Genomic DNA, 25066 nt, shown 5'->3' with positions numbered 1-25066 from the left:
CACTTTGTTTTTACTTGTAAAATGATATCGTTCTACATGTACTTCTACTTAACATGCATCCACTTTTAGCTGAAAAAATGGTCGTAAAATTTGTTCAATGCCCATTTCACTTTGGAAGAAGCAGAAATATGTAAAATTAGCATGATATGTGTGAATCATTTATGAGGGCCCACCTTAAAATTACAAATATGTTATCGGCTGAATCTAACACCGGCAACATTCAACAAGTAGAAAGCTACATTCAAATGATTAGGGGAACCAGAACCAAATGAAGGGTGATTAATGGCATATCATCATATGCTTTATTCAATAACAAGAATACATGACTGATCTCACTAATATAAGCTTCATGGGATCATGATCCCCCCTAAACGGATAAAATCCTCCCCTTCCCCCATACTGCACTGCTGCTTGGTTCTTATTTGCAAATAAGATTGTCTGGCCTCATCAGAAGCCATTAACTGTAGCATTTATAAAAATATTGTAATCATTATTTGCAAATAGTCATAGATGATTTCAAAAGTAAGTGCAGTTGAGACTATATGCAAATAATTTTTAAAGATATCCAAAGGGTTCTTCTTTTGTGTTGGGAAAATAGAATCAATTGTAACATATTAGAAATTAATGAAAAACAGAATCTTTGACCCACCATTGATCCGAACCATCCATCTGATATACCTTGCTTTGGATCTCATATGACCCAAAAATTCATAGCATCAACAGTTGTGCAAAACAGACTGGAAAAGGCAAGAGTGGGGAAAATTTCAACAGTTTTGTCTCTGTAATGACAAAAGTACTATATGAAAACACCTACAAACTTTAGAAAAGCTCAGATTACAACAAAAGAAAAACACCCCCAACAAAAAAAACTGTCCGGAGAGGCGAAGAAATTGCACTCTTCACAGTCGGTTTAACAAAATCCAAATCACCTGCAACTTTGATGAAGCATGAACCATTATTGAGGGAAAGTAAAAGGAAGAACAAGAAAAATTCCGGCACCCTAAATGATCAAAATTCAATTGTCTGATTATACATGACATGCGATTAAGATGAATTCAGGCAAGATTGAAAATTAAGAGTTGGGCTTCTAGTAAGGACACCACAGGCCGCTATATCCACAAGTGTTCTCTTCGGTATTCTCGCACAATGACAGGCACGCTCGTTGGTGGAACCTGCAAAAATGAAAAAATTACTGGATATACGATAGTAATATGCAGATTTAGATTTCAGGTGCATTTTCATGAACTGAAGGCCAATGGTCATATCAAGAAGGATATTAATCTCAATGGTGTGTTGAGAGAGATTTACTTAGTCCTACGAATATTTAACAATTCCTATTGCAAGATTTATAGGGGCATTTTGGTCTATGACACCCAAATACGGGACACACACTAATAGAGATACAACTTGACATTTGTAAAAATTCAGGATATGGATATACATATGGGCATCCCATGACATAAGATAATTTAAGACACACGACACGTACAAATCAAATATCATAAAACTTAACTAGATTTAATTTAGACGATGGAAATAATAATAAATTTAAAATAGCATTTAGGAGACTCACGCACTCAAATTTATAATTGCAAATGTCAGACATTTAACAAGCAAAAAACACAAAAGTATATTCGAATAGAAAGGCATATGTTTCAAAGACGAAGCATAAGTGAAGTATCCGGATATCATGTTGTATCGGACACGATATGTTACACCTCTATAATTATTCAAGTATCATAGGTTTTAGTCAGTTTAAATTGTAGAAGAAATTCATAGAAAAAAAAGAATAGTAACCTGTCAAGTTTATCACTAGTGAGCTTATCATTGGGCCTTTAGAAGTATCCCAGAGAGGCACTGATAATAGTGAGCTTATCATTAGTGATGTTTATCCGATTGTGTAGTGCTTTCTCTTCGTTTTGTTTGTGTGTGCTTGGTATACTTTTGTTTCTCCTGAGGAGATCTTGTACTGATGTACTTTGTCTCATTCTCTTTGCAGTGGAATTACCTTTATTAAGATCTTATCGACTTTAGTTCCTATTTTCTGTTCCAGGTCTCCTTGATCCTTGGGATAGGTTTGCATGGGTCTAATGAAGGGCTGAGATTAGACTAGGCTGGATTGTTGACAGTTAAATAGGATTTGGGGTTGCTTTTGAGGTATGCATGTGAGTTTTTTTTAAGAGTACATATGTCAGTATTGTGGGGCTTTTCAGTAGAAATAGGATGTCTTGTTATGTTTATGTAGATTTAGAGATACGATGCATGGTTGATCATATAGATAACCCTTTTTGCTGATATCTCATTTTTTCAGACAATGTATATCCTGAAAGTAATAAAAGAAAAGGCACGGAAGTCTCCAATGGAAAGCCTGTGATAGGCTATAATAAGAGCTTAACTTTGATTGAACTTGAAAGGGCAATCCTGTCCAGCCAAAATAGGAGGGCCATTTAGGGATGCCATAGGAGAAAACCAATTAGCTCAGGTCCCACTAGCTTCAAGGACTCAAACGAAGTTAAATTTCAAGAATTATTCATGGGCTTAATGTTGTTTATTAAGAATATGGTGGGTTGCTTTGAAACAGGTCTTTTGGTTCAAGGAAGCACTCTAGATGTTGTGTGGGCATTAAAGAAAAGGCAGGTCCATGGAGATTTTACAAGCACAATCAGGAATATTTTGGATTTGACAAACTAATTGGTCCTTTTCACCACATTGTATGTGAGGCTCATGAGGTCCCACATATCCTAGTTAAATATTGTCCAGTTTTACTTAATGTATTCCGCAAGCTCTGTTCTGTGTATAACATTTTTTAATATCAAATAATTTTGTTATATAACATCCAAAAACTAACTAAATAAATAAGTAGCTTGTTTTTGTGCAAAATAAATGAGAAGTTGAGAGATTATTTCCAGGTGTAACAAAGCATAATAAAAGTAAAGTCCATCAAAGTCCGCTACTTAAGACCAACAAACATAATGTGCAGAAGACATGGTATAGAAGACAAAAGGGAAGATTCAAAACTGGAACTTTGAGTTCTGAAAATAACTTACCATTCCATAATCAGTAACAATCATTGACACATAATCTGACGGTGTTGCATCATATCTGTTACAGCATCAGATTAAAATAAGAGCTTATAAATCAACAGGGAAATCAAATTGTGAGTTAATCACCAATTTGAGTTCTGAATACTCACATAAGATTCAAAAGCTGCAAATTTTCACAATCAGCCCAATTGTCTAAATGGTTCAAGTCCTTTCTTCCAGGAACCTTTGAAATGGCATCTGGATCACCTGCAAATCAATATAGCAAATTTACATACATGTATGCATTCAAGAAGAACATAAGCCCGCTTGTGAAACCAAACACTATTCAAACAACAAGGGGCCGTTTGAATATGCAGATTTTAGAATCTTGGATTTCCTCAAAATCGTAGATGGGAGACGAGAGAAGACGACCATCCGTCGTTTTCTGATTTCTCGCCCTTCTTTCCGTCAGCTAGAGAGTAGGAGATCATCCCATGTTTCCAGGTTTCAGAAATCTCAGGATGGGGGAGAGATTTCTAAAACCTGGATTTCTTACTAAAAATCTCAAGATTCTAAAGAGAAGCGAAATGGAAGGTCTCCATCTTCTCGTCTCCCATGCAGGATTTTGAGGAAATCTAAGATTCTAAAATCCGCATATCCAAACGGGCCCCCAAGTGTTCCACCATCCCCCCAACCCCCGGAAAAAAAAAAAACTGTTCCACTGTCATCCATACCGAGTTCATTAAAGCATATCGAATCTAGCTGCACCCTTTCATGAAACTTATATGCTTCACAGCATATTATCACGGGAACATGAAATGCATGGGCAACCATAGCTACACAAGCACTCCCAACTCTCGAGTAAACTGTTCCGTTAGATAATACAGATGCCGCTCCAAGAAAAACCCGTGTGACTTCATGCATGATATAAGAAATAGCATTGAGATGGGTATATGTACAAGTGATGCCCTTTGCTACCAACCTACGGAGCAATGCTTGGGCTTCAAGCTTTGGACGGGAGTCTACTACCACAACACGGAACTGTTTGCCAAGCTCATGAGCGTAAACTAATAGCATTTCCACAACACATGATGAGCCATATGTCAGGAGTACATCCCCATCTCTTATCTTTGTCACTGCGTGCCTTACAATCACCTTATCTGCAAGTACTATCTTCTCATTTATAAAACGGTCAATATCTGACTGAAGACTGGCTTTTGCTTCCGGCTCTGTAAGCGTCAAAGGCAACTTGGCAATTATATTCTTCAAAAACCTAATCGCATTTCCCATGCTGATTGAAAGGGGCCTACACTCGATCAAAAATGAAACATAACTACCAATTTTTGCAGTTAAATCTCGAACAAGAGTTTTTTCTGGTGGGGTGGAGTAGTCTCTAATGGCCTCATGAAATGCTAAAAGCATTGCAACACAACGGGCGTTACCACCAGAAATATCCCCTGCCAAATACTGTAGTCCGACCTGAATCATTGATGGAAAAACCCATTAGACAACATCCGCCGATAAATTATTTTTGTTCATTCAAATTCAAATCATGAGATATAATTCACTGTTTACCACCTTATCATACTTGGGTTTTCCAAGAAAATAGACATTTTCATTGTTCTTTATAATTGATAATATATCATAATTCGAGTCAGAATCCATTCAGAAAATAGCAAAACAGACATTTCCATTATTCTTAGAAGGGATCTGCTAGGGACCATCACAGCTGGCATTTCACAGGAGGGCCGTTGCACGAGAGAGCAGCCACCTCAGATGAATTACATGAATAAGACAAAACCCGTTGAAAAGTGAGCCTATGTGGCTGCTCTCAGGCAACAGCCCGCCGGCGAAATGCCTTCTGTGATGGTCCCTAGCAAATCCCTTCTTAGAATCAACAGTCAGGGCCCATTCAGAAAATAATGTGGAAACATAGTCAGATAAGACAAAAAGGACATCATTGGAAAGTTAGCTTCCATCCATGTCAGGGCTTGCTGGATTTATGCTGCATAAAGCTCTAATTTCACCAAGAAGAATATGCAACATCATACCTTGAAAACGGCAGGATGCATAGGATCAAGTTGGAAAAACTTTGACTCGAGATCGGGAAGCTGGGTCCCGTGCACATACTGAGGCAAATGTCTAAATAATTCAACTCTGTTTCTCGCTTCAGTTTGCTTGACTACTGCACGCCTCTTAGCTTTTTCAACCTGTTGCTTATCATCAAATTGCATACGAGGGCGAGGGACATCTTTCTTCCTGTCTTTTTCTGGTAGGCGGTCACCTCCTTTCTTCTCAGCAGCAGCCGTAGAAGGTGTAACTGAAGGGCCATCTTTCTTTTGGGAATGAGGCTTCACAACTTTAGCCTGTTTAGTATTCACTGGTACTGCCCCTCCAGACGCAGCTGCAGGCTTGCTTCCTTCACCTACAATAACCCATCATGCAGGAAGAGCATACATAATGGTGAGATGGAGACATTATTCATTATTTCTTTTTGTTTTATGTTTTTTTATGACATAGGGTATCTCCACGCCAGTTTTTAGGGCAGGATTATTCCCAACAGATGCGTGCAAACACCCGTAAACCACGCGCATCGGGTAAGCCCGGGGGGTTTTGAACTCGCATCAATGGGGAGCATACCATGACTTTAAGCCAAAGAGCCATACCCATACAGGTTTATTCATTACTTCTTTGCTATTTGTGAGATGATGAAATATGCAAAAGCCAATAGGAGCATAACCAATTGTGAGGCATGCACATTTACACGGGCAACCTTGCATATGCCACACAAAACATGGACAACCAACAGATAATGATTGGTGGTTTGAAGTAAAATCAAACTCATAAATACCAGGCAAAAAGCAGTCTAAAACTCAAATAGCTGTGAAATTTGACCAATTTGAGGAAAAAGTCATTGTCAAATGATATAAAGAGAGGATAGGTATGTGGATCCTGCACGCACTTAGTTTAAGCTTCCAAGCCAATAAAATGTGCACTTCATGAGGCACACAATTTCTATTTTTTAGTATTTATTGTGATATCCAGATATATGGGGAAAATAAAAACAAGGATGACGAGAATGAGTGGGAAGCTCCCTGACAAAGTTGAGTCCTAAGTATGTGGGACAATTTCAAATTTTGGAAAGGATATGTATAGTAGCATATATAGTAACATTACCACTTGTCCTATCCAGAGTACATAATGTGTTTCATGTGTATATGTTGAGAAAGTATGTTTCTGACCCAGCCATATAGTGGGAACCTGCATCATTTGAAATTAAAGAGAACCTAACATATGAAGAGTGGCCTGTGCACATAGTTGACACCAAGGATAAAGTTCTAAGACGACGCACTATACCCTATGCTGAAGTTCAATGGAGTAATCATTCCATAAGGGAAGCCACATTGGAAGTCAAAGAGGAGATGAAGGAGAAGTACTCCCAACTCTTTCAACCCACATGCGAGAGAAGGTTGTAGAGGGTTAAAGATAACTCTTGAGTTGATCGTCTATCTCCGAGGAAGAAGCGAAACATATCAATTGAAGTGGAGGATTTCTTCTAGAAGGATTTTTAAAAATCCCCTCTTCGCCATTGGGTGAAAATAAAGGCAGAGAATGAGTGATGTTTAGTTCTGCTGTATGTGAGTTCTCATAAGCATATCTCCAGCCCCTTGTCTCTATTAATTAGGCATCGAATCCACCCTTTTTTCCTTCCCTAGTTATATTTTAGTAGTACATCTCCACCATACATCCCTTCGCTGGAAAACTGCCATTTTTCTCGGGTAAGTATTATTTGATATATTTTCTGATTTGTTTATATTTCTAACTTCTTTTTTTTAATAGTATATTTCTACCTTAAATACCTAGAAATAATGGTAGTTTGAAGAATTTTAGGTTGAGTTAGCCAGAGTTGCAGGGTGGTAAATGAGAATTTGAAATTAGCCTCAATGGAACTATTCCATTTTTGTATTCATGGATGGCTGCATTACTTCCATCTTGGGATGCATTACACTTCATTTATTTACCTAAAAAAGGGTGTCAGAATGGAATTGGATGCAGGTACTTGAAAATGTTTTATTATGTTTTGGGGAATTTCCTAATACGTTAAAAAATTGTGATTACTGCACGCAGAATATTATCCTACTTTTTGCAAATTTGTTTTGTGAGACGCATTATCACTGGTATTGGCTTGTTTCATGACCATATCTTTTTTTTTATGACCATACCGACATTGGGAAGTAAAATTTGATCTGGTGATGGTATGTATTATAAGGAAAAAGAAAAAGTCGCCTTACAAAAAAAAAGAAAAAAGAAAAAAAAAGATTCAAATGTCATCTTAGACTATGTGGGTCACAATTATTTATACTATGCACATATAGATTTTGTAACGTACTGGAGAAATTGGTTATCAGAACACACTTCCTCGGTTCTCCATGTATCTTGATAAATGGATTGCCTAAAAGCATTTTGGGGAGTTGAAGAGCTCATCAGGTGATTATTATTTCAAAGCGTTGAGCAGATTAAAGGAAGTGCAGTTTCCAAAGTGTGGAACTTTCCAGTACCACCCAGGGTATGAGCTTTTGGCTGGTCCTCGACAAAATAAAGACAGTCGATCCTCTCAGAAATCATCACATGCTGATTATAGACCATTGCGCTCTATGCGTAGAGGCGGGAGAATCAGTTGAACACGTGTTCCTTCATTGCATATAAGCCAGGGAATTTTGGAGCAGAATATAATGCAGAGTTGGCATAATGTGGGTCTTTTCTTCCAGACTCATCGACATGTTAGACTGCTGGTCCTTTGTTCTATGACGGGATAAAGGAAAGATTCTTTGGAACGTGATATTGCTTGCCACGATCTGGGTCCTTTGGAAGGAAAGAAATGCCTGAATCTTTAGAGGCTTGGTAAAAAGAAATACTCGAGTCTCCTGGGTCTGGGTGCCAATTTTGCCTATCTTCAGGTTCGTCTCTGCTTTAATCTCTGGCATGGCTGGAGGGAGATTTGTGTTAGCAGTGAGTAGGTGTTGTCATGAGCCCTAGGTTGGATCCCAACGACTCCTGGACAATTAAAACTCAATGAGTCAAGTATGGGCAGGAGTAGGTGGGTGCTTAGAGATGAGAACGGGATTACGAGAGGAGCTTTCTCAGGCCCTATTGGCATCACAGACTCCAATGAGGCGGAGGTAAGAGAAGTTCTTCAAGGACCATTCAAAGAGAGAGCGAGAGAGAGAGAGAGAGAGAGAGAGAGAGAGAGAGAGAGAGAGAGAGAGAGAGAGAGAGAGAGAGAGAGAGAGAGGGGCATCGACATCGACATACTGGAGGGAGATCTAATGAACCAAGTAACGATGGAGGGAGATTATTAATGTGATTAGGCGGCTAAAGGAAAGTCATGACATCCCGTGGAGGTTTGCTAAGTGGTTCGACGAGATTCAGAACAGACGGCAGGCTAGGGTTGGGCATTTCTTTCCACCACGTTAAAAGATTGACAAAAATTGGCGCTAATAGGTTAGCTAGGGCCCGGGTAGCCAAGGCAAGCTTAGAGGTTTTTTATTTTCTTCCCCCCTGAGGATCTTTTCTTCAGTTTCTATCTCTCTCTTTTTCTTTGATCTCTTGTACTGACCCGCTCAGTCGCGGGTTTTCCCGTTCTTTCAACTTGATATAATCCTTTGCCATTAATATTAAGGCTGGAGCACGGTAGGAAGAGCCTAGAATCTCTCACGCACAAAGGGGCCTACTCTCACCTTTAGTTTGATGAAGAGACTTTTTTTTTATGAAGAGACATTGATGTTTTGTGATGCTTCTATCTCTCAAAGAATACATTTAAAAGGGCGGCCCAGTGCACGAGGCTCCCGCCATTGCGGGGTCTGGGGAGGGCTAGAAGTACGCAGCCTTACCCCTGCTTAGCAGAGAGGCTGTTTCCGGGACTCGAACCCGTGACCAGCAGGTCACAATGGAGCAACCTTACCGTTGCGCTAAGGCTCACCCTCATCTCTCAAAGAATACATTTGTGGTTTGTTATTTATTATTATTTATTTTTGAATGGTCAAGATAAGCATTTGTGGTTTGTTACTCAATTAAAAGTTCTTTAGGATGCAGCATCAGGGTGGCAGATAAGTTCAAGGGAACTTACATGTTAGGCGCAGGAGTGGACAATTGTTATCTCGTCTAGGTGTCTGGAAGATTGAGTTGCAAGAAAGGAAATTTTCATGTTATGTATCATAGGTTACATTCTTTGTATCAAGAAACTAGGAAATAACTCAAGGATTCAGACGTGTGGAGGTCTAAAAGAATATTGGCTTCGGAGAAGTGTCCGTGATGCTCTCATTCAGTCTTCGCTTTTATGCATGCCTATTTATTTCATGTCATTATTTTGAATGTCGGGAGTTTTGGTGAATAAGTTGGAGAATATCACCTACCACAACAAAAAATAAGATAAAAAAAGGTTAGAACCAGAGAACATCCAAAGAATTTTCTAGGGAATGAGTCGGAAGTTGCAATTACCACTTGTGAGGGGGGATGAGGTATGAACCCTATGGGTGGACATAAATTGAAATCGCATGAATAAATAGTTATAGAGATGCGTGGAAGAGTGACGCAGTGCAAGAAACAGAACACGAAATTGGAAATAGGAATCCGGCTTACAATTCAAGAATTCAAAGAAGAATGCAATGACCTCAAGAAGAGTAGATGGTGTCTCTCTCTAGGTTGCCAGAGCGGGAATCGAAAGCGGGAATTAAAACGGGAATCGAAAGCAGGAATCGAAGGCTCCAAGGGAAGAATCCTGCTCAAGGTTGCCAGAGCGGGAATTGAAAGCGCGAATCGAAGGCGCCAGGGAAGAATCTTGCTTCCTCGGTCTCTCTCTCCCTCTCTCTCTCTCTCAACTTTTATTCATAATAAGAGTAAAATTTTAAAAGTAAAGATTTATATAGTTTAATTAATAAGCCTCATGGTCTTGTCACCATAGTTTTAAATTTCGTCTGAAATCCGAAACCGAAATTGAAATTTCGGAATTTCGGATTTCCCAAATTTCGACCGAAATTTCGAGAAATTCAATTTTTTTTTACGAATTTTCGACTGAAATTACCGACATGATTATCTAATTCTTTTTTTTACCGGATTTCAGCCCAAATTTCAGGATTTCGGCCAGAATCTTGGCCGAAACCAAATCCGAAACCAAAATTTAAATCCATGCTTGTCACCACATATAATTGGACTAATCTTTGGCTAGACTTGATCAATATGCATTCCTAAGACCTCATTCACCATGGAAATATTGGTCCCAACCGGCTACAAGATTTTACACAACCCTTTCATCTAAATGATGTAGTAATCAAGTCAACAAATCAATGTGGCTCTTTAAAATATTACATGTGCAACTTTCCTACATGCTAATTGGAAAAACTAAGAGAAAAAATTATTAAAATGAAAAAAAGTAAAGTATGATAACAGCTAAAGTAGAGACCAAATATGTTTCATAAGAAACTCTATGCCAAAAGAAATAAAGCACAGTAATAGTCGAAGTAAGCAAATAAAAAGAAAAGAAGAAAAATATTACCTGTATTTTTAGCTGCAGCTTTCGCAGCTCGTTGAGCCTCTTGAAGGGCACGCCTTTCAGCCTTTGATGTTTTCTCTTTCAACGGCTTTGAACCCACAATTAGTTCATTTTGCACTTCCGCCAATGCTTTTCCACCTTTTTCTGCAAGATTTCTTTTTATTAGCACTAAATATTACAATTTCATGACAGTGAGAACTATATAAAATTCAAAACTAGCTAGATCCGCACAACAAAAAGGTCTTCAGAAAGACATTCGGAAAAAATGGAAGTATCTTTGCTCAAGCATCAGGTTCGAGTTGCACTATATATTCAACAACCAATTTGTATGACGACTTAAACCCACTTTTTTCCACATGACTTGATGTAAATGAGAAGGCCCCACAAAAATGACCTTTTCTGAATTTATGGTGAAACTTTGCAATATTCCATATGGTGGCACAAACTAAAAGAAACTTCCTTTTTTTTTGGTAAGTAGCCATTAGAAACTTCTTTAAACCCTAGTTTCTAATCCTAGAATAACAACATTCTGAAGCAACCTAAGTTATAAATTCCGCTTCGTTGGTGTTTCGTTTGGCAAAAAGTTTCGTCCGTTTCGTTCGGCATTTCATTCGAAACTTTTCGTTCCGCTATGGCGAGGAATTTTTTTTTTTAATAGTTAAAAATATGGGAAAAAAACAGAAATTATTAGAAAAATATAAGAAACAATTAAATGAACAAAATATGTAAAAGATCCAACATATACTTATAGGAAAATCTTAAGTGTGTTGACTAGTGCTTGACGAGATGAAAATTTTTTAGAGACCAAATTAAGAAGATTTTTGTACTGGACTTTTGGGATTTAATAATGTTTGGAAATGATTGAATTTAGGATTTTTTTAAATTGGAAAAATACCCCATTGTTTGGAAGTTAAGATTTTGACCCGACCCATTTTTTCGAATTTTGTACTAGAACTAGAAAGTTGACTTTTTATCCTTTTAGATTTGGGTCTTAGAACTATTTTTAATAGATCCAAATGGGGGGCATTCCCTTATTTATATGTAAATCTTAAGTAAATGGACAATAAAAATAGTAAAGGAATTCTGGATTTTGACAGAATTCCGGTCAGAATGACCGCAATGGACTAGAATCTGAACCGGAATGGAATATATGGTCGTTCTCTTCCGGATTCGAGACCGGAACCGGAATTCCGGCCGGAACGGAACGGAATTTATAACAATGGAAGCAACCCAAAACATAAATATTGCTACTTTATGACTTGATCCACACACATAAATATCCCAGAGAGATCATAATTTAAAGAATGTTTTAAAACAATTGGAACTAGAAGTTTTATACTTGGAGTCCACATATTGATACCAATGGCAATGAGGCATTGTTTGCCATGTTTGTAACCTAATATTCAATCAGAAGGATGCGATTTCAACACCAATCTTCAACGATAAGATAGTAGAGTTTACTATTAGAGGCATTAACTCGGAACATTAACCAGGCATTCACTAAGAACACTAACCCTTTCCCAAAATCATTAAAATTAGGGGAATGACATTATGAGAAGCTTTGACCATGAGTAGCACGATAAGATTCACCTGGCCCCGCTCACATGACGTTGCCATAGTTTGAAATCTTATATGAGTGGTCTCACATTATATATTAGCATCAAATCAGGCCTAGTTTTACCCCACAGCCACTTAGTTGATGGCTGGGTCGATTCAACTCGGGTAAGTCCTAACCGCCAAGTAAATCAGATGGATTTTCAATTCAAACTACGACCCTCAAAATTCTAGGATAAGTCTATCCTTAGGATAGCTGAATGCATAGGTAAACATAATGACATGCATAGGATTATCCTTACCCTAGAACAAGTCTGTCTTGGATGGGCTTATCTTGCAGCAAAAAAGGCCCTAAAGGTTTCGTAGGGATCTAAAGAGGGTTGAGATAAAGACTCTCCTTTTACTTTCACTTTGTTTCGAAGTTGTTAAATAGAATAATAAATAGGTCGATGAAGATGGAATATTTAAAGGTTTTAGGGTGTGAAGATCAGTATCATTGTCCTTCACGTTTAGTCAGTGAATGACACCTTGATTTTCCGTAATGCATGTACATCTCAAGTAAAATGGCTGAGCTTTGCAAAAAAGTACGATATAGGGGGTAGGACTAAACGATTATGCTCTCAAAGATATTGCTAGGAGATTGAGCTGCAAGAAGGGATTTTACTTATTATCTATTGAGTTCTTTCCTCATAAGAAAACCAAGGACACCTAGTGCAACCCAATAGTGGAAAAATAGGACCACAAGATTGGCCCGTCGGAATCAGAGGACATATTTCCATCATAAAGATAGCCCTAACAAACTTACCTATCTAAGTAGGTGACTGGCGAGTTTACACCAACTTCTTTCCATGAATACTTCTTAGGTGATAGTGTCAGCAGGGTGCATAACCCATTTCTCACCCTCGATTCTTGCTTAATGTTGTTCGACAAGATTTTGGTGATTAACTACAATAAAAATCAAGGAATGTGCCACACTGTCAATTCTTGCATTCTGCCAGACTCCCCAAAGAAGATTTTTTTTTTTTTTTTTTGAGTGGCAGTGATTCATTAATGGAAGAATAAGAATGTACAAAGCTGACCGAGAAGGTCAATAAGGGAAGAAAAATGAAAAAAAAAAATGACAAAGAGAAATACTATCAGTCCATCAAGGGGAAAGAAACCCAAAAGTTCTAACTCCCTTCTCCCTACTCCTTCTCTATCCAACCTATCTGCATCCGAATTGACTAATCTTTTCACATGTTGGAAAGAGATGCCTAAGTTGCCCACACAATCCAAGATCTCATCAATCCAACAAGAAAATCTCCAAGGGCAAGAACTCCTACCATGTAGCCATCTAATAACATTGAGAGAGAGTCACCCTCCAGAATAACCAACGCCATAGCTCTACTTACCGTAGTGTTTTGGCTTCCATGTAAAATTTGGTGTAGTGTTTTCGCTTATGGTTACATCTTATTATTGTTCTTGCTTTCCAATTTCACATTACAAACAGACACATTGGTAGGTTGTTTGATCTTTTAGCTTCCCAACATTCTATGAAACTTCTCAATTCAATATCCCTACGCTACATATGCTCACTTCCAATAAAAAAAAAAGAAGGGGTTATTATTGCTTACCTGACATTCCCATAGGCAATTTCACCACAGAAACCGTAGTCAAATTACTAGCCAAAGGAAAATTACTAGCCCTAATCGCGGTTATCTCAATACCAGTACTTGGAAGAGACAAAGCAACCTTTCCCGAATTCCCCCTCCCAATCCACCCTGGCGAAGACATCCCGTCCGATAAATCATTCCGGCTAGACGGAGACGGCACCCGAGAACTCCCGAACAGAGATTCCGACGGATTATAGCTCCCAAGCGGCATGTTTTCTCCGATCGAAAGTCGCCGGAGCGGCGACATCGGCACCGGAAGAGGGATTGTCCGGGTAGATAATGGAATGGCTAAGTTATCGGAGGCGTGACGAGGGGGAGGGATCATGACCGGAGAGAGAGTGTTTGCCGGAGAATGATCGGAAACAGGCGGCGAAGAGGCCGGTAAGGGGATGGAGTTGGTGTTTTCCGGCAGGGCGCCGGGGGTTATGAAACCTACTTGGCGGATTTTAGGATCGATCACCATTCTTGAAGCTCGGCGTGTGTCCATAGATTGGGGGAAGGATTTGTTAGAGTTTGGAGGGATTTGGTGGAGAGACAACTTTTTCTTCCATGAAAGATATTGATAGGGATGGAATCTAGGGTTTTTGTTTAGTTGCAGAGGAATAAGGGTTTGGATTGGGAATTTTAGTTTGAGGAGTTGGAGAGAGAGATTAAATAGAACTCTAGGGTTTTTCTTTAGTAGGAGAGGAATAGGAGTTGCAGAGAGACAGAGTACTGATCGTGGCTTAATTTGGTTTTTTCTTTCTTTGTTTTCGTTACTTAATTTGGTTTTTATTTTCTGAGAAAAAAGGGTAAGAGGAGGCTAACGTGATAGAGGGGTTTTGTTGCAGATGGCTAGATACGTTGTTCCTAGCCTTCGTTGTGGGCGGGTGCGTAGAGAAAGATAGTGACGTTAGTACGTTACGTTTAGCAGGAGGCTAACGTGAGCCACTGCTGAGTGACAATAAGCAGTAGGCATGGTCATGGAACAAGGCAAAGCCAAATGTGGGCATTTGCTTCGAAGGTGTAGAATCGAATCCATTCTATGCCCCAGTGAAAATCAATTCTGCTGACGTCCAATCAACTTAAATCCAAAATTGGTACAACTTGGGTCGGCTTGGGTTGAGATTTTGGTAAAAATTGTTAGAGTAATTAGGTCAAGCAAGAGGTTGCTTGAAGCATTACACCCAAGGTATCTAGTTTGGAATACCAAGTTTGTTGCCTCCAGCCCCTACATATTAGATACACTAGGGTTTTCATAGGTTAGTGAGCTCTAGCCCAAATAGGCCCACTACACCGGTCCATTATTTTATTAGGCTTATATTATAACATACATATGTTATATTATATACCCAACAATCTCCTTCTATGTTCTACATATAGCATAATCCAATAGATAGATAGTGTAATGTTCAAAACAAAATATTGAATCATCCACATCACCATATGGTCTATATCATAAAAGATCTGTAATCCAACTGAAAACATGAATCCTTTTATGACAAACCAAGAGTTTTAGATATACAACAAGCTAAACTCATCCAAAATGTAGTTTCACATATAAGTGAACCCCACTGATCTTAGATGAATTCATTCATGAGGTATGCTTCTCATCGAGATCCAAAATAAAGTTCCACAAAAAAGTGAACTCTATGCATACTGAAATCTAAGCATAGTCTTTATGACTTTAGAAGATTTACTCATCAAGTAAGTCATCTTCATCAAAGTCCAAATCAAGACAAGCCCCTCATTTTTCGCCAATCCCTGTGAATTACCAAATATGGATTTCATGAAAATGAATCCAATCATTTGTGTAAAACACTAAAGTATCTAGTTCTACCTGAAGAAGAACTTAGTACTCATGAAAATGAATCCAATCATTTGTGTAAAACACTAAAGTATCTAGTTCTACCTGAAGAAGAACTTAGTACAATTCCATAATTCACGAAAGTATCTAGTTCTACCTGAAGAAGAACTTAGTACAATTCCATAATTCACGAAAGTATCTAGTTCTACCTGAAGAAGAACTTAGTACAATTCAAAATGGCTGAAAAAGTATCAGTATCACTCTCACCATAAGCATCATTGTCAAGTTTCAATAAAGAACAAGACCTAAACAGCTTCTTTTGCAAATAACCATTCCTAATTGTCAAGTTTCATTAAAGAACAAGACCAAATAGTTTCTTTTGCAAAGAACCATTTCATGTTTCTTTTTGGAATGTTACAGTCAGCTTATCCATATTTGAGTTAAGCTGTATCATCAAGTTTGAAATGTACAACCTTTCTCAAAAAGGACATGTCATCAAATGTGGAATGACACACAACAACTGTAAACATCGTCGAAACATATCAAGTGCCTATCTTGGCCAAAAGGGAGATTCGAAGATTCAAAATAACATGGATGTAGGTTAAGTCCTGTCTATACAGACTTTAACCCCATCTCCCCCACAGTTTTGAATATTCGATCTTTCGTCAGTCCCTTGTCGAGAGCATCGACCATATTATCCTTCGATCTCACATCAATCAAAGTGATAATCCCGTGTTCAATGAGATAATTCAGCATGGCATGTTTCAGCCTAAGATGTCTCCTCTTACCATTAAAGAGTGAGTTCTTCACAATCGTAATTGTAGCTTGATTATCACAGAACACACTTAAGGAACTAATCCTTAACTGGGTCAGTGGAATGTCCATAACCATGATCAAAATCTTTATCTCCTCTGCTTTCATTTGCAACTGAAGCTAGAGCATAAAGTTCCAATTCGACTTCCACACAACAACAGTAGATTTGATTCTGATCCCCATGATTCATCGGAATATTCTTCCACGAGAAGTGGATGGCCATCATAGTTTTGAGCATACTCTTGAGTACACGAAAGGTATCTCATCAGCCTCATAAGGGCATCTCTATGCTCATGGCCAGGATTGCTAGTAAAACGACTCAGCATGCCAGCTATAAAGGCTATGTCTGGCCTAGTGCAACACAAACATGAGGCTACCAATCAGTTTAGAATAATCTAACTGACTCACACTGTCTCTTCCTTAGAGATCAGCTTCTTGGTATAATTAAAATGGTGTCTCAATCGGTTTGCACTCACTGCATCCTCAAAAAGGAAAGTAGTTGGTCATATAATGGGCTAGGCCAATGGTGATTTCCTGCCTTTCAAAAAACTGACTTTCATACCAAGAATTATGTTAACAACACCCAGGTCTTTTTATGTCGAAGTCTTTCCCCAAGGGTAGTTTCACATTTCTCATCACAGAAAGAGATTGGAAAGAAGAATCAACATCTACATACAAACAAATAATCATGACCTTATTCGACACAAAACGATAGTAAAGGCATTTATCCGAGTAACTGGTCATAAACCCAAAGCTCTTTACTACTTAGTCAAAATTTGATGTCACAATTTAAGTGCATGATTAAGACCAATACAAGGATTGTTAGATCTTAACATCCATACGAGCTTTGTATAATCACATACAAACAAATATCTACTGACAGCCCATAGTCTTAGCCTCATTGGCAAATTGACTAGCTACCAAGTTAGATAACCAACAGAGAGCTCATTCCATCATGAATGGCTTCTGCCCACAACATAGAGTCCCTAGATCTCATCACTTCCTAATATGATGATGGATCATTCTCCAATTGGTAGGTCACAAAGTCCTCACCAAATTCTTGAGTACTCTATCACATGGAGGAGCATTTAGAGTTTTAGGATGTGATTTGCAGTCAAAGCTGCCTCTCCCCAAATGCAACTAGGCATGCCAGCTGACATTAACATGGAGTTTAACACTGAAGTTAACGTCCGGTTCTTACACTCAGCTATGCCAATTGATTGAGGTGGGAGAGGAGCAGTAGTGTCAAGGATTACGCCCTAAGAGGCACAGAATTCCGTGAACCCTGTCAATGTGTATCTTCTTCTCCTTCTCTATCACTCCTAACTCTCACACTTGTCAAATTTAATTGACATATGTAATGGTATCTTATGAGTGTTAGTAAGTTGGATAATTTTCTGATAGTTTACATGTCCCAAACGGTTGTGTAACAACTTATGATCAATTAGCGGTGAACTATCCTGACTAACAATCTCATTTTCTAAACTCAAACCATACATACCATCTATCAAATATGCACAGACAAAATAGTATGAGTTAACAATCAAAATTACTCTACCACACATAAATAAAGTGCATATACCAAAATAGAAGTAACTACTTTAACATCTTATAAAGGTAGTTTATTTACCAGAAGAAAGGGCCAAGTTCGCAGTACCAGTGTGAGTGACCTCCATGTCTGCTCCACTAGTCACTGTACTAGTCTCCTTTACTTTGGTAACACCAGTGGATTTTTTATTTTTTATTTTTTGAGTTGCAAGCACGACAACTGGCATTTGTATCTAACCACCAATCTGAAGAAGTACTGGCTTTATCTTTTCCCAACATGGCAGTGAAACTTTTAGGCTCAGGCTTATCTACTAACATAGTAGCTTCCTTATATGGTGTGTTAGATGTAACCATCTTAGGTTGCCTACAATCTGCAGCAAAGTGACCATATCTCCCACAGTCGTAGCACTTGCCCTTCTTTTTCTTAAAGACAGTCTTTTTGGCTTCCAACTTGGGGATATCACTCTTAGGTGACATGGATTTATTAGAAAAGTTCTTGGGATATATCACCGTGTTAGCAGCTGACTGTTGCTGTCTAACCATCTCCAAGTGATTCCTAGCTCTATTCTCATCTTCAATTCGAATGAATCGTTTGAGATCATCCAGTTCCACTTGCACCTTCTTTCTATACATCTCTGTGTTGAAAGAGTATCATGCAGATGGTAACTCATATATGATTGCACCCACAAGAAACAGATCACACACGACGATTTTCTCATTGGTTAATTTAGATTTCAAATTATCGAAATCAGTTCCTTGAGGAGTGATTTCCATGTCCTCCTGGAACTTGAAATCCATGAATTTGTCCACAAGGTGAGTCGTGGACAATTCATCCTCCTTTCGGAATTGAGCATCTAAATTATCCTAAATTTCTTTAGCAGTGTAAAACTTGCTATAGGTTTCTGCTAAATGTTCTGAAAGACAATTTAACAAGTAGTCTCTGCAGAAATCTTCATCTCGAATCCATTGAGATTCATCAACTGCTTCACCCGTCTCAGCAAAGGTACTCAAAACGGTGTAAAAACAATTCACGTATGTCAAACCGAATTGAGCCCTTCGCTTTCAGGAATTAAACTCAGATCCACCAAAGGATTGAAGTTTGAGCATCTCAAATGAAAGAGAAGTTTTTTCCATAGTATTATTTACATGAAATAAAAACTGGAAAGAATGCACCTGATTTTGGTGAGAATTCAACCGATGAGAATATGTCCAGTATGTTCCGCTCCAAGTGAAATGCCAACCCAGAAAGGGGATCGGCCACCAAGCCAAAGATTATTGAAACCAAAGAAATCGGACTCCACAATATGGACGACCCCCCAAATCAGAAAAAACACAAGGTTTCGGCCACCAGGAGTTTTGGCCGACAATGGGTTTTGCACAAAAGAAGTTCTGTTAGATACTTTCCGACAACCCCAAACGAGATGAGGGTTTGGCCAAATCCCAGGTGAAGGATTCAAAGAATCAACCAAGGTGGAAGAGAGTCACCACCGTTTTCTACCAACATAGAGAAACGAAAAACAGATTCAACAACTGGTTTTTTGAGAAAACCCACGGCCAAATTTGATGGGAGAAACCCATGTCTAGAAAACTTCTTCTGATGGATTGAATCCATGCTCAAAACCGATTGGGGGAGGGAAACCCACGCCAAAAAATTTACAGTTTCGAGGGATGAAAATAAAAAAGGGTGAACTGGTGTGAAAGGAGGTACTCACGATGTGGGTTTCCTTGTGAGAAAAAAAATAAATTCTCACGAGATGGGTTTCATTGTTCTTGCCTAGTGGAATAAAACCCACGGCTAATTCAATTGACGTAACCCACGCCCAAACCCACGGCCAAAACGTTTGGTAGCCCACTTCCAAAGAGAAATTGAAGAGAACCCCAATTCGACAAAGTAGCTGGTTCAAGAAGGCAACCCACCTCAAAATAACGATTGAAATTGAGAAGAGACCCACGTCTATATTGTCTCAGAATTCACAATGTCTCTGTGTGTGGGTTTCCACCAAAACTATCTTGTTTATTTGATTCCTCCACCAAGACAACCCTCCAATCCAAGCGTGTTGTATTCTTGAGAGGAGAGAAAATCTCACAAGAGAAAGAGGCAGACGTTCGTTTTGGATTGGGTTGTAATCAAAACTTTCGTCGTTCAATCCAAGATGGGTTTAGGCATAAACGAAGGTGAAAGAGGAGAGATAACCACGATCAAAACGATTTGGAGGAGAAGAGCAAGAGTGAAAAACAGCTAGGATTTTTCATACTGCTTCAAGATTGTTAGAGTAATTAGGTCAAGCAAGAGGTTGCTTGAAGCATTACACCCAAGGTATCTAGTTTGGAATACCAAGTTTGTTGCCTCCAGCCCCTATATATATTAGATACACTAGGGTTTTAATAGGTTAGTGGGCTCTAGCCCAAATAGGCCCACTACACCGGTCCATTATCTAATTGGGCTTATATTAGAACATACATGGGTTATATTATATACCCAACAAAAACTGAATTGGAATCAACCCAAACATGATCCCATTTTATGGTTAAAGATCAACCAAATTCTAAAAAATTTACCCAAGTTGCACCTACATGGGTCGGGTTGGGGTCAACCTGACCCGACCTAAGGAACCCATTTTTCCAACTCGAACCCGACCCAACCTGATTTCCAACCCGACGAGGTTCGACCTGACCCGAGGTACCCTTTTTTCCAACCTGAACCTGACCTGAACCCGACTTGAACTCAACCCGGGTTGGGAATAGTCAACCCGAACCCGACCAGACCCCGCCTTTTTTGGGTTGAACCCTGAACCGAGTTGCACCCTATACAGAACTGAAATTATTTCTAAAAGATTGACTCAAAGTCAATCACGAGTTATTTTAGTTGCTCTGTGTGACCTCCACCTTGTGTTGTTGCTCGACGCTCTCTGCATCACTGTGAAAATGGCGAAGACTTGGAGATCATCAGTACTCAACCATGCTTGGATATATGATAATGATGATCAAAATTGAAATTATTTATAACAGTTCAAATCCCATTCATAAGTCAGATAAATCACCATTCTCCTACGTTGAACCTACAAATAGTGTAGTAAAAGATATGCACTTTGAACAACATTTTCTAAGAAAATACTCTTCTATATCTTATATCACTAGATTTTTCTATTAAGTAATAGAAATAAGAGAGTATAAATTGCCAATGTAGTAACAATGTCGGTTCCTGGTCTAAATGGTCTGATCATAGGATATGAGAGATTATAAATCTATGGAGAATTAATTATGAGAGCAACAATTGTTGGTTTGGTGGTGTTGTTTATAAAAAGAGAAGAGTAAAAACATGAAAAGCATAGTGTGGTGCTTTTGATAATGTAGAAAAGGAAAACCTTGTGGTGCTTTTGATAATATAGAAAAGGAAAACCTTCTCTCATCTTCTTTTTTTGTGCTTTTGATTCTTGATTTTTACTTATTATTTTGATTGTTTTCTTCAAAGTCATCTACGTTGAATTCAACCATACGATAAAATCAATGGATTAACTTTGATGGTCCGAGGTCTATTAAATGCGAAGAGTGCAAATATTAAATTGCTGATCATTGTCACAATCCAACAAGTTTGAATGTTGATGCCAAATGGTTTATGCTTGGCTATTTTTAGGTTGTGGTGGGTAGGGGTGTCAATGGACTCAGACGGTCTGATGGACCATCCAAATCCGACCTTAAATGAACATGATCTAGACACGTACTAAGGACACATTTCACATCCCTATATAGGATCCGGATTTATTTTTAATCGGATCCATACAACTAACAAAGACACATGGGCAAACCTAAATCGATTTTATTATACTATTTGAAGAAAATACCCTCTATTTTTTATAACTTTAAGTATTATTTTAGGGGCATTTTTTAAAAATAACTCATGCATTTTTTTCCGAACAGTTCATATTTTTAGTATTTTGTCATTCATCTCTCTCAAGTCTAGAGTCACCCTCTTGTTATCCTTCTTTAACCATTGATGCTAAGTCCCTAACTCGCTGTCTCCTCGCTGCTGCAGCTTGGCTTCTCCATTGCCGCTTGCCCTTGTGATTGCGGTTCATGCTTTCCCTTCCCCTCGCCCTCACCCTCTAATGGGAAATTTAATGGTGTACAATGTAAGTAGAACCTACTAGGACACTCCAAGATCTAATTTGAAATGGATCATGAGTGGTAGGATAGAAGAACACACGGAATCCGATCCCACCAATAAGGGAGTTGACTGCGTCGTGACTAAGACATTAGTGGATCCAATCCGGAACAGATCCGTTGACACCCCTAGTGGTGGGATTAAATGGGGCCTAATTCTCATTGGTATCTCAAATTATTGGTGACCATCTAAGGATAATTTCTAAGAAACTAAGGATAATGTATAATCATTTTAAGTATCCATTTGAAAGACTGCATTTCAAATAAGTGGAGTCACTCAATGAGTGGGATGGCATTGTTTTCTTTTTGAGTTTACTAAGAAAAACCCCCATTAATCTTCTATATTATGACAAAATCCTCTTAAACCAAGAAATTATAACCAAGCCTATGCTTTTAACATAATTCTAAAATGACCTTATAATGTGTGTGTGTGTGTGAGAGAGAGAGAGAGAGAGTCTGGTAATTGCATTTCAAAATGTAAAGGCAACATGAAAAGGTATTATTTTCATCTCGCACCATCATTAAACAAAATGTTAGGCACCGTCATTTGCGGGTAATTACTAAAGATAAGAAATGTGGGTAATTACTAAAGATAAGAAATGATATGGAGATCGAGCCCCTTGTTGGATGTGTCCTGGGTGTTAATGGACCTAGAGGAGTCATATAGATCCAAAGGATCCGAACATTAATGAACTGGACTTGGGCCCAATGGCTCGATCTGAACCGTGTCCATTTGAACCATATCATAAGGTTCAAAATTATTTCAGATAGTGATCTTGGTATAGCCATAAAATCGGATGGAGCATCCTAGATCGATCTCAATGGAAGGAGCCAACGGATGAACATTCCATTAAATTCTTCCTCATTTATGTCTCTTCATGAGGGGTATATATTTATGTAATATTTAATGGGCAGAGTGATAAATCGACTCCCATGTCTCCATCTCTATCCTCTTTCTCTCTCTCTAACCCAGAGGAGAGAGAAAAACACATGGGAGTCGATTTATCACTCCCCTATTTAAAAATCCTACAAACTGAGGGTCCATTATCGTGACCAAGACAAAAAAGCAGGCCCTTATATTGGCACTAGCATATTTTGATAATTGAACGGACTCATCTCAGCTTTTATTATTTAAACGGCTTCCAAAAGGTTATTACAGTTTCCAAAAGGCCCTACTTAAAATAGAAAAGACAATCTAAGTTTGTTAAAATTATTAAAACGTGATAGTGGGTAGTGGCGAGTGGCAACATCAGTAGTCATATAAAATATAGTTGTTGAAGTGCAAAAGACAAAGAAAAGGGGTGAAAATATCATTTCCTAAACTCTTCTTAATATTTTAGTGGGGAAACGTTTTCCAAAGTCAGAAAATCGCAAATCTCGAGACCCAATTATAAAAATATACATTTACCACGTGCCTTGCTTTCACATTCTACAAAGAGGAAGACCAGGTCATAGGCCAACAATCCTCCACTTGTACGCTTGCATGCCATCCAAAACACCTATCTTCACATCTGTCAAACAGACCTCACTACCCCAAACCCCTTCTTCCTATAACCTCTTTCCCTTCCCCTCTGTTAAACCCAAAGAGCTAGAAAACTCTCCACATCTACTAACAATGGCGGACCGTCAACCTGGCCCGGGCCCACTCCAAAGACCCACAAGATCCAATATCGGACCCACAAGCAGGACCTACCTCCAAAAGATCTACAACCATGCACCCAACTCAACCCAAATCATAGGCTTCTTGACACTTCTAATTTCGGGCGGAATTTTGCTTGTACTCACGGGATTAACTCTAACTGCTACCGTTTTGGCTTTTATCTTTTTTACACCGTTGATTCTGCTATCGAGTCCGATATGGGTCCCGGCCGGAACAATTATGCTCGTGGCCGGAGCCGGGTTCTTGACCATGTGTGGAATAGCAGTGGTGAGCATGGCCGGGGTTTCGTGGATGTATAAGTACATTCGTGGGGGGCACCCGCCCGGGTCGGACCGGGTCGATTATGCTCGTAGTCGGATTGTGGACACAGCTAGCCACGTGAAGGATTATGCACGAGAGTATGGTGGGTACTTGCAGAGTAAAGTCAAGGACGCGGCCCCAGGGGCTTAATTGGTGAACTTTTCTTCTTTACTTCGGTCTTCTTAGTTAGTTTGGTTATGCCATGTTTGGTTGTTGGTGTCCTTGTTATGGAGAAGAATGTGGTTTTGAACATGTGTTACTGGGAGGAGATGTTTTTGAGATGATTATTGCATGCATCACAGTTTAAGATTTTAACCCAAATGTTTGATACTATTCCTGAATTATTAACTTTTTATATGGTGTAAGCCCTTTTAGTCCCGTATTTGTTAAAAATGTACTGTTCGGACCACACTATAGGTTGATTCAAACCATCCATGTGATGGACCACAACGTAAATATGTGTAGGATGTTCCCATCCGTCCGATCTATAGAGGAGCTACATATTATGGACACCTCTACACACCTCTACAGGTCGGAGGGCTAGATCATCCAATGGGAATTATTTCTGCGGCACAACTTATTTATGTTGTGTTCCATCACATGGACGGTTTGGATCACATCATACGATGTGGTCCGTGCAGCGATTTTTGAGATAAAACCGGACTATAAAGGCTTAAACCATATAAAACCTCTGATATTATGACTGAATTATTTGAGCAATGATAGATACAAGGGAGCTCTTGCATAAAGAGCCGCAAAAGGGCTTTTCATTGGATCCACGTCATTTTCAATTAGGGTTATCATTCCTCGAATTATTTTGAGGGATTTGCTAGGCAATTTCACGGAAAGCCGTTTCGTAATTTTTTGGCAGATTTTGTCTTATTCATGTAGTTCATCTTAGGTGGCTGTTCGCAAAGTGAGCCATGATATGGCATTCTTCGAAATTGAAATTAAAACTGTATGCTATTTAATAGCTATAAAGAAATTTACAGCTTTAAGCTATTAAATATCTAGAGAAAA

General features: G+C 38.8%; 1 protein-coding gene and 1 pseudogene across 1 annotated transcript; one reads left to right on the top strand and one right to left on the bottom strand.

Moving 5' to 3' along the window:
- Window positions 1–753: 753 nt before the first annotated feature.
- Window positions 754–14609, bottom strand: LOC143853727 (uncharacterized). The gene is made up of 7 exons (XM_077363466.1): window positions 13740–14609; window positions 10576–10716; window positions 5075–5448; window positions 3758–4502; window positions 3194–3290; window positions 3048–3102; window positions 754–1172 (listed from the first exon to the last, which is right to left on the bottom strand). Exons 1-7 carry the CDS (start codon window positions 14263–14265, stop codon window positions 1110–1112), a joined length of 2001 nt encoding a protein of 666 aa, XP_077219581.1. The 5' UTR covers window positions 14266–14609; the 3' UTR covers window positions 754–1109.
- A 9002-nt stretch (window positions 14610–23611) lies between these two features.
- LOC143854449 (oleosin G pseudogene) lies at window positions 23612–24361 on the top strand (annotated as a pseudogene).
- Window positions 24362–25066: the final 705 nt, after the last annotated feature.

The sequence above is a fragment of the Tasmannia lanceolata genome, unplaced genomic scaffold (genome assembly GCF_043159265.1).
Source record: "Tasmannia lanceolata isolate RefF3 unplaced genomic scaffold, GAP_Taslan_0.1 ptg000020l, whole genome shotgun sequence".
Classification (NCBI taxonomy): domain Eukaryota; kingdom Viridiplantae; phylum Streptophyta; class Magnoliopsida; order Canellales; family Winteraceae; genus Tasmannia; species Tasmannia lanceolata.
This window is presented reverse-complemented; position numbering and strand designations above follow the sequence as displayed.

Bases quoted from the DNA above. Each gene is read 5' to 3' on its own strand.
- LOC143853727 (XM_077363466.1), bottom strand. From the start codon at position 14,265: ATGGACACACGCCGAGCTTCAAGAATGGTGATCGATCCTAAAATCCGC. The intron at 5,449-10,575 runs GTAATATTTTTC...GGGTTATTGTAG, and splicing joins AGCTGCAGCTAAAAATACAG to GTGAAGGAAGCAAGCCTGCA. The intron at 4,503-5,074 runs GTATGATGTTGC...TCAATGATTCAG, and splicing joins TGCATCCTGCCGTTTTCAAG to GTCGGACTACAGTATTTGGC.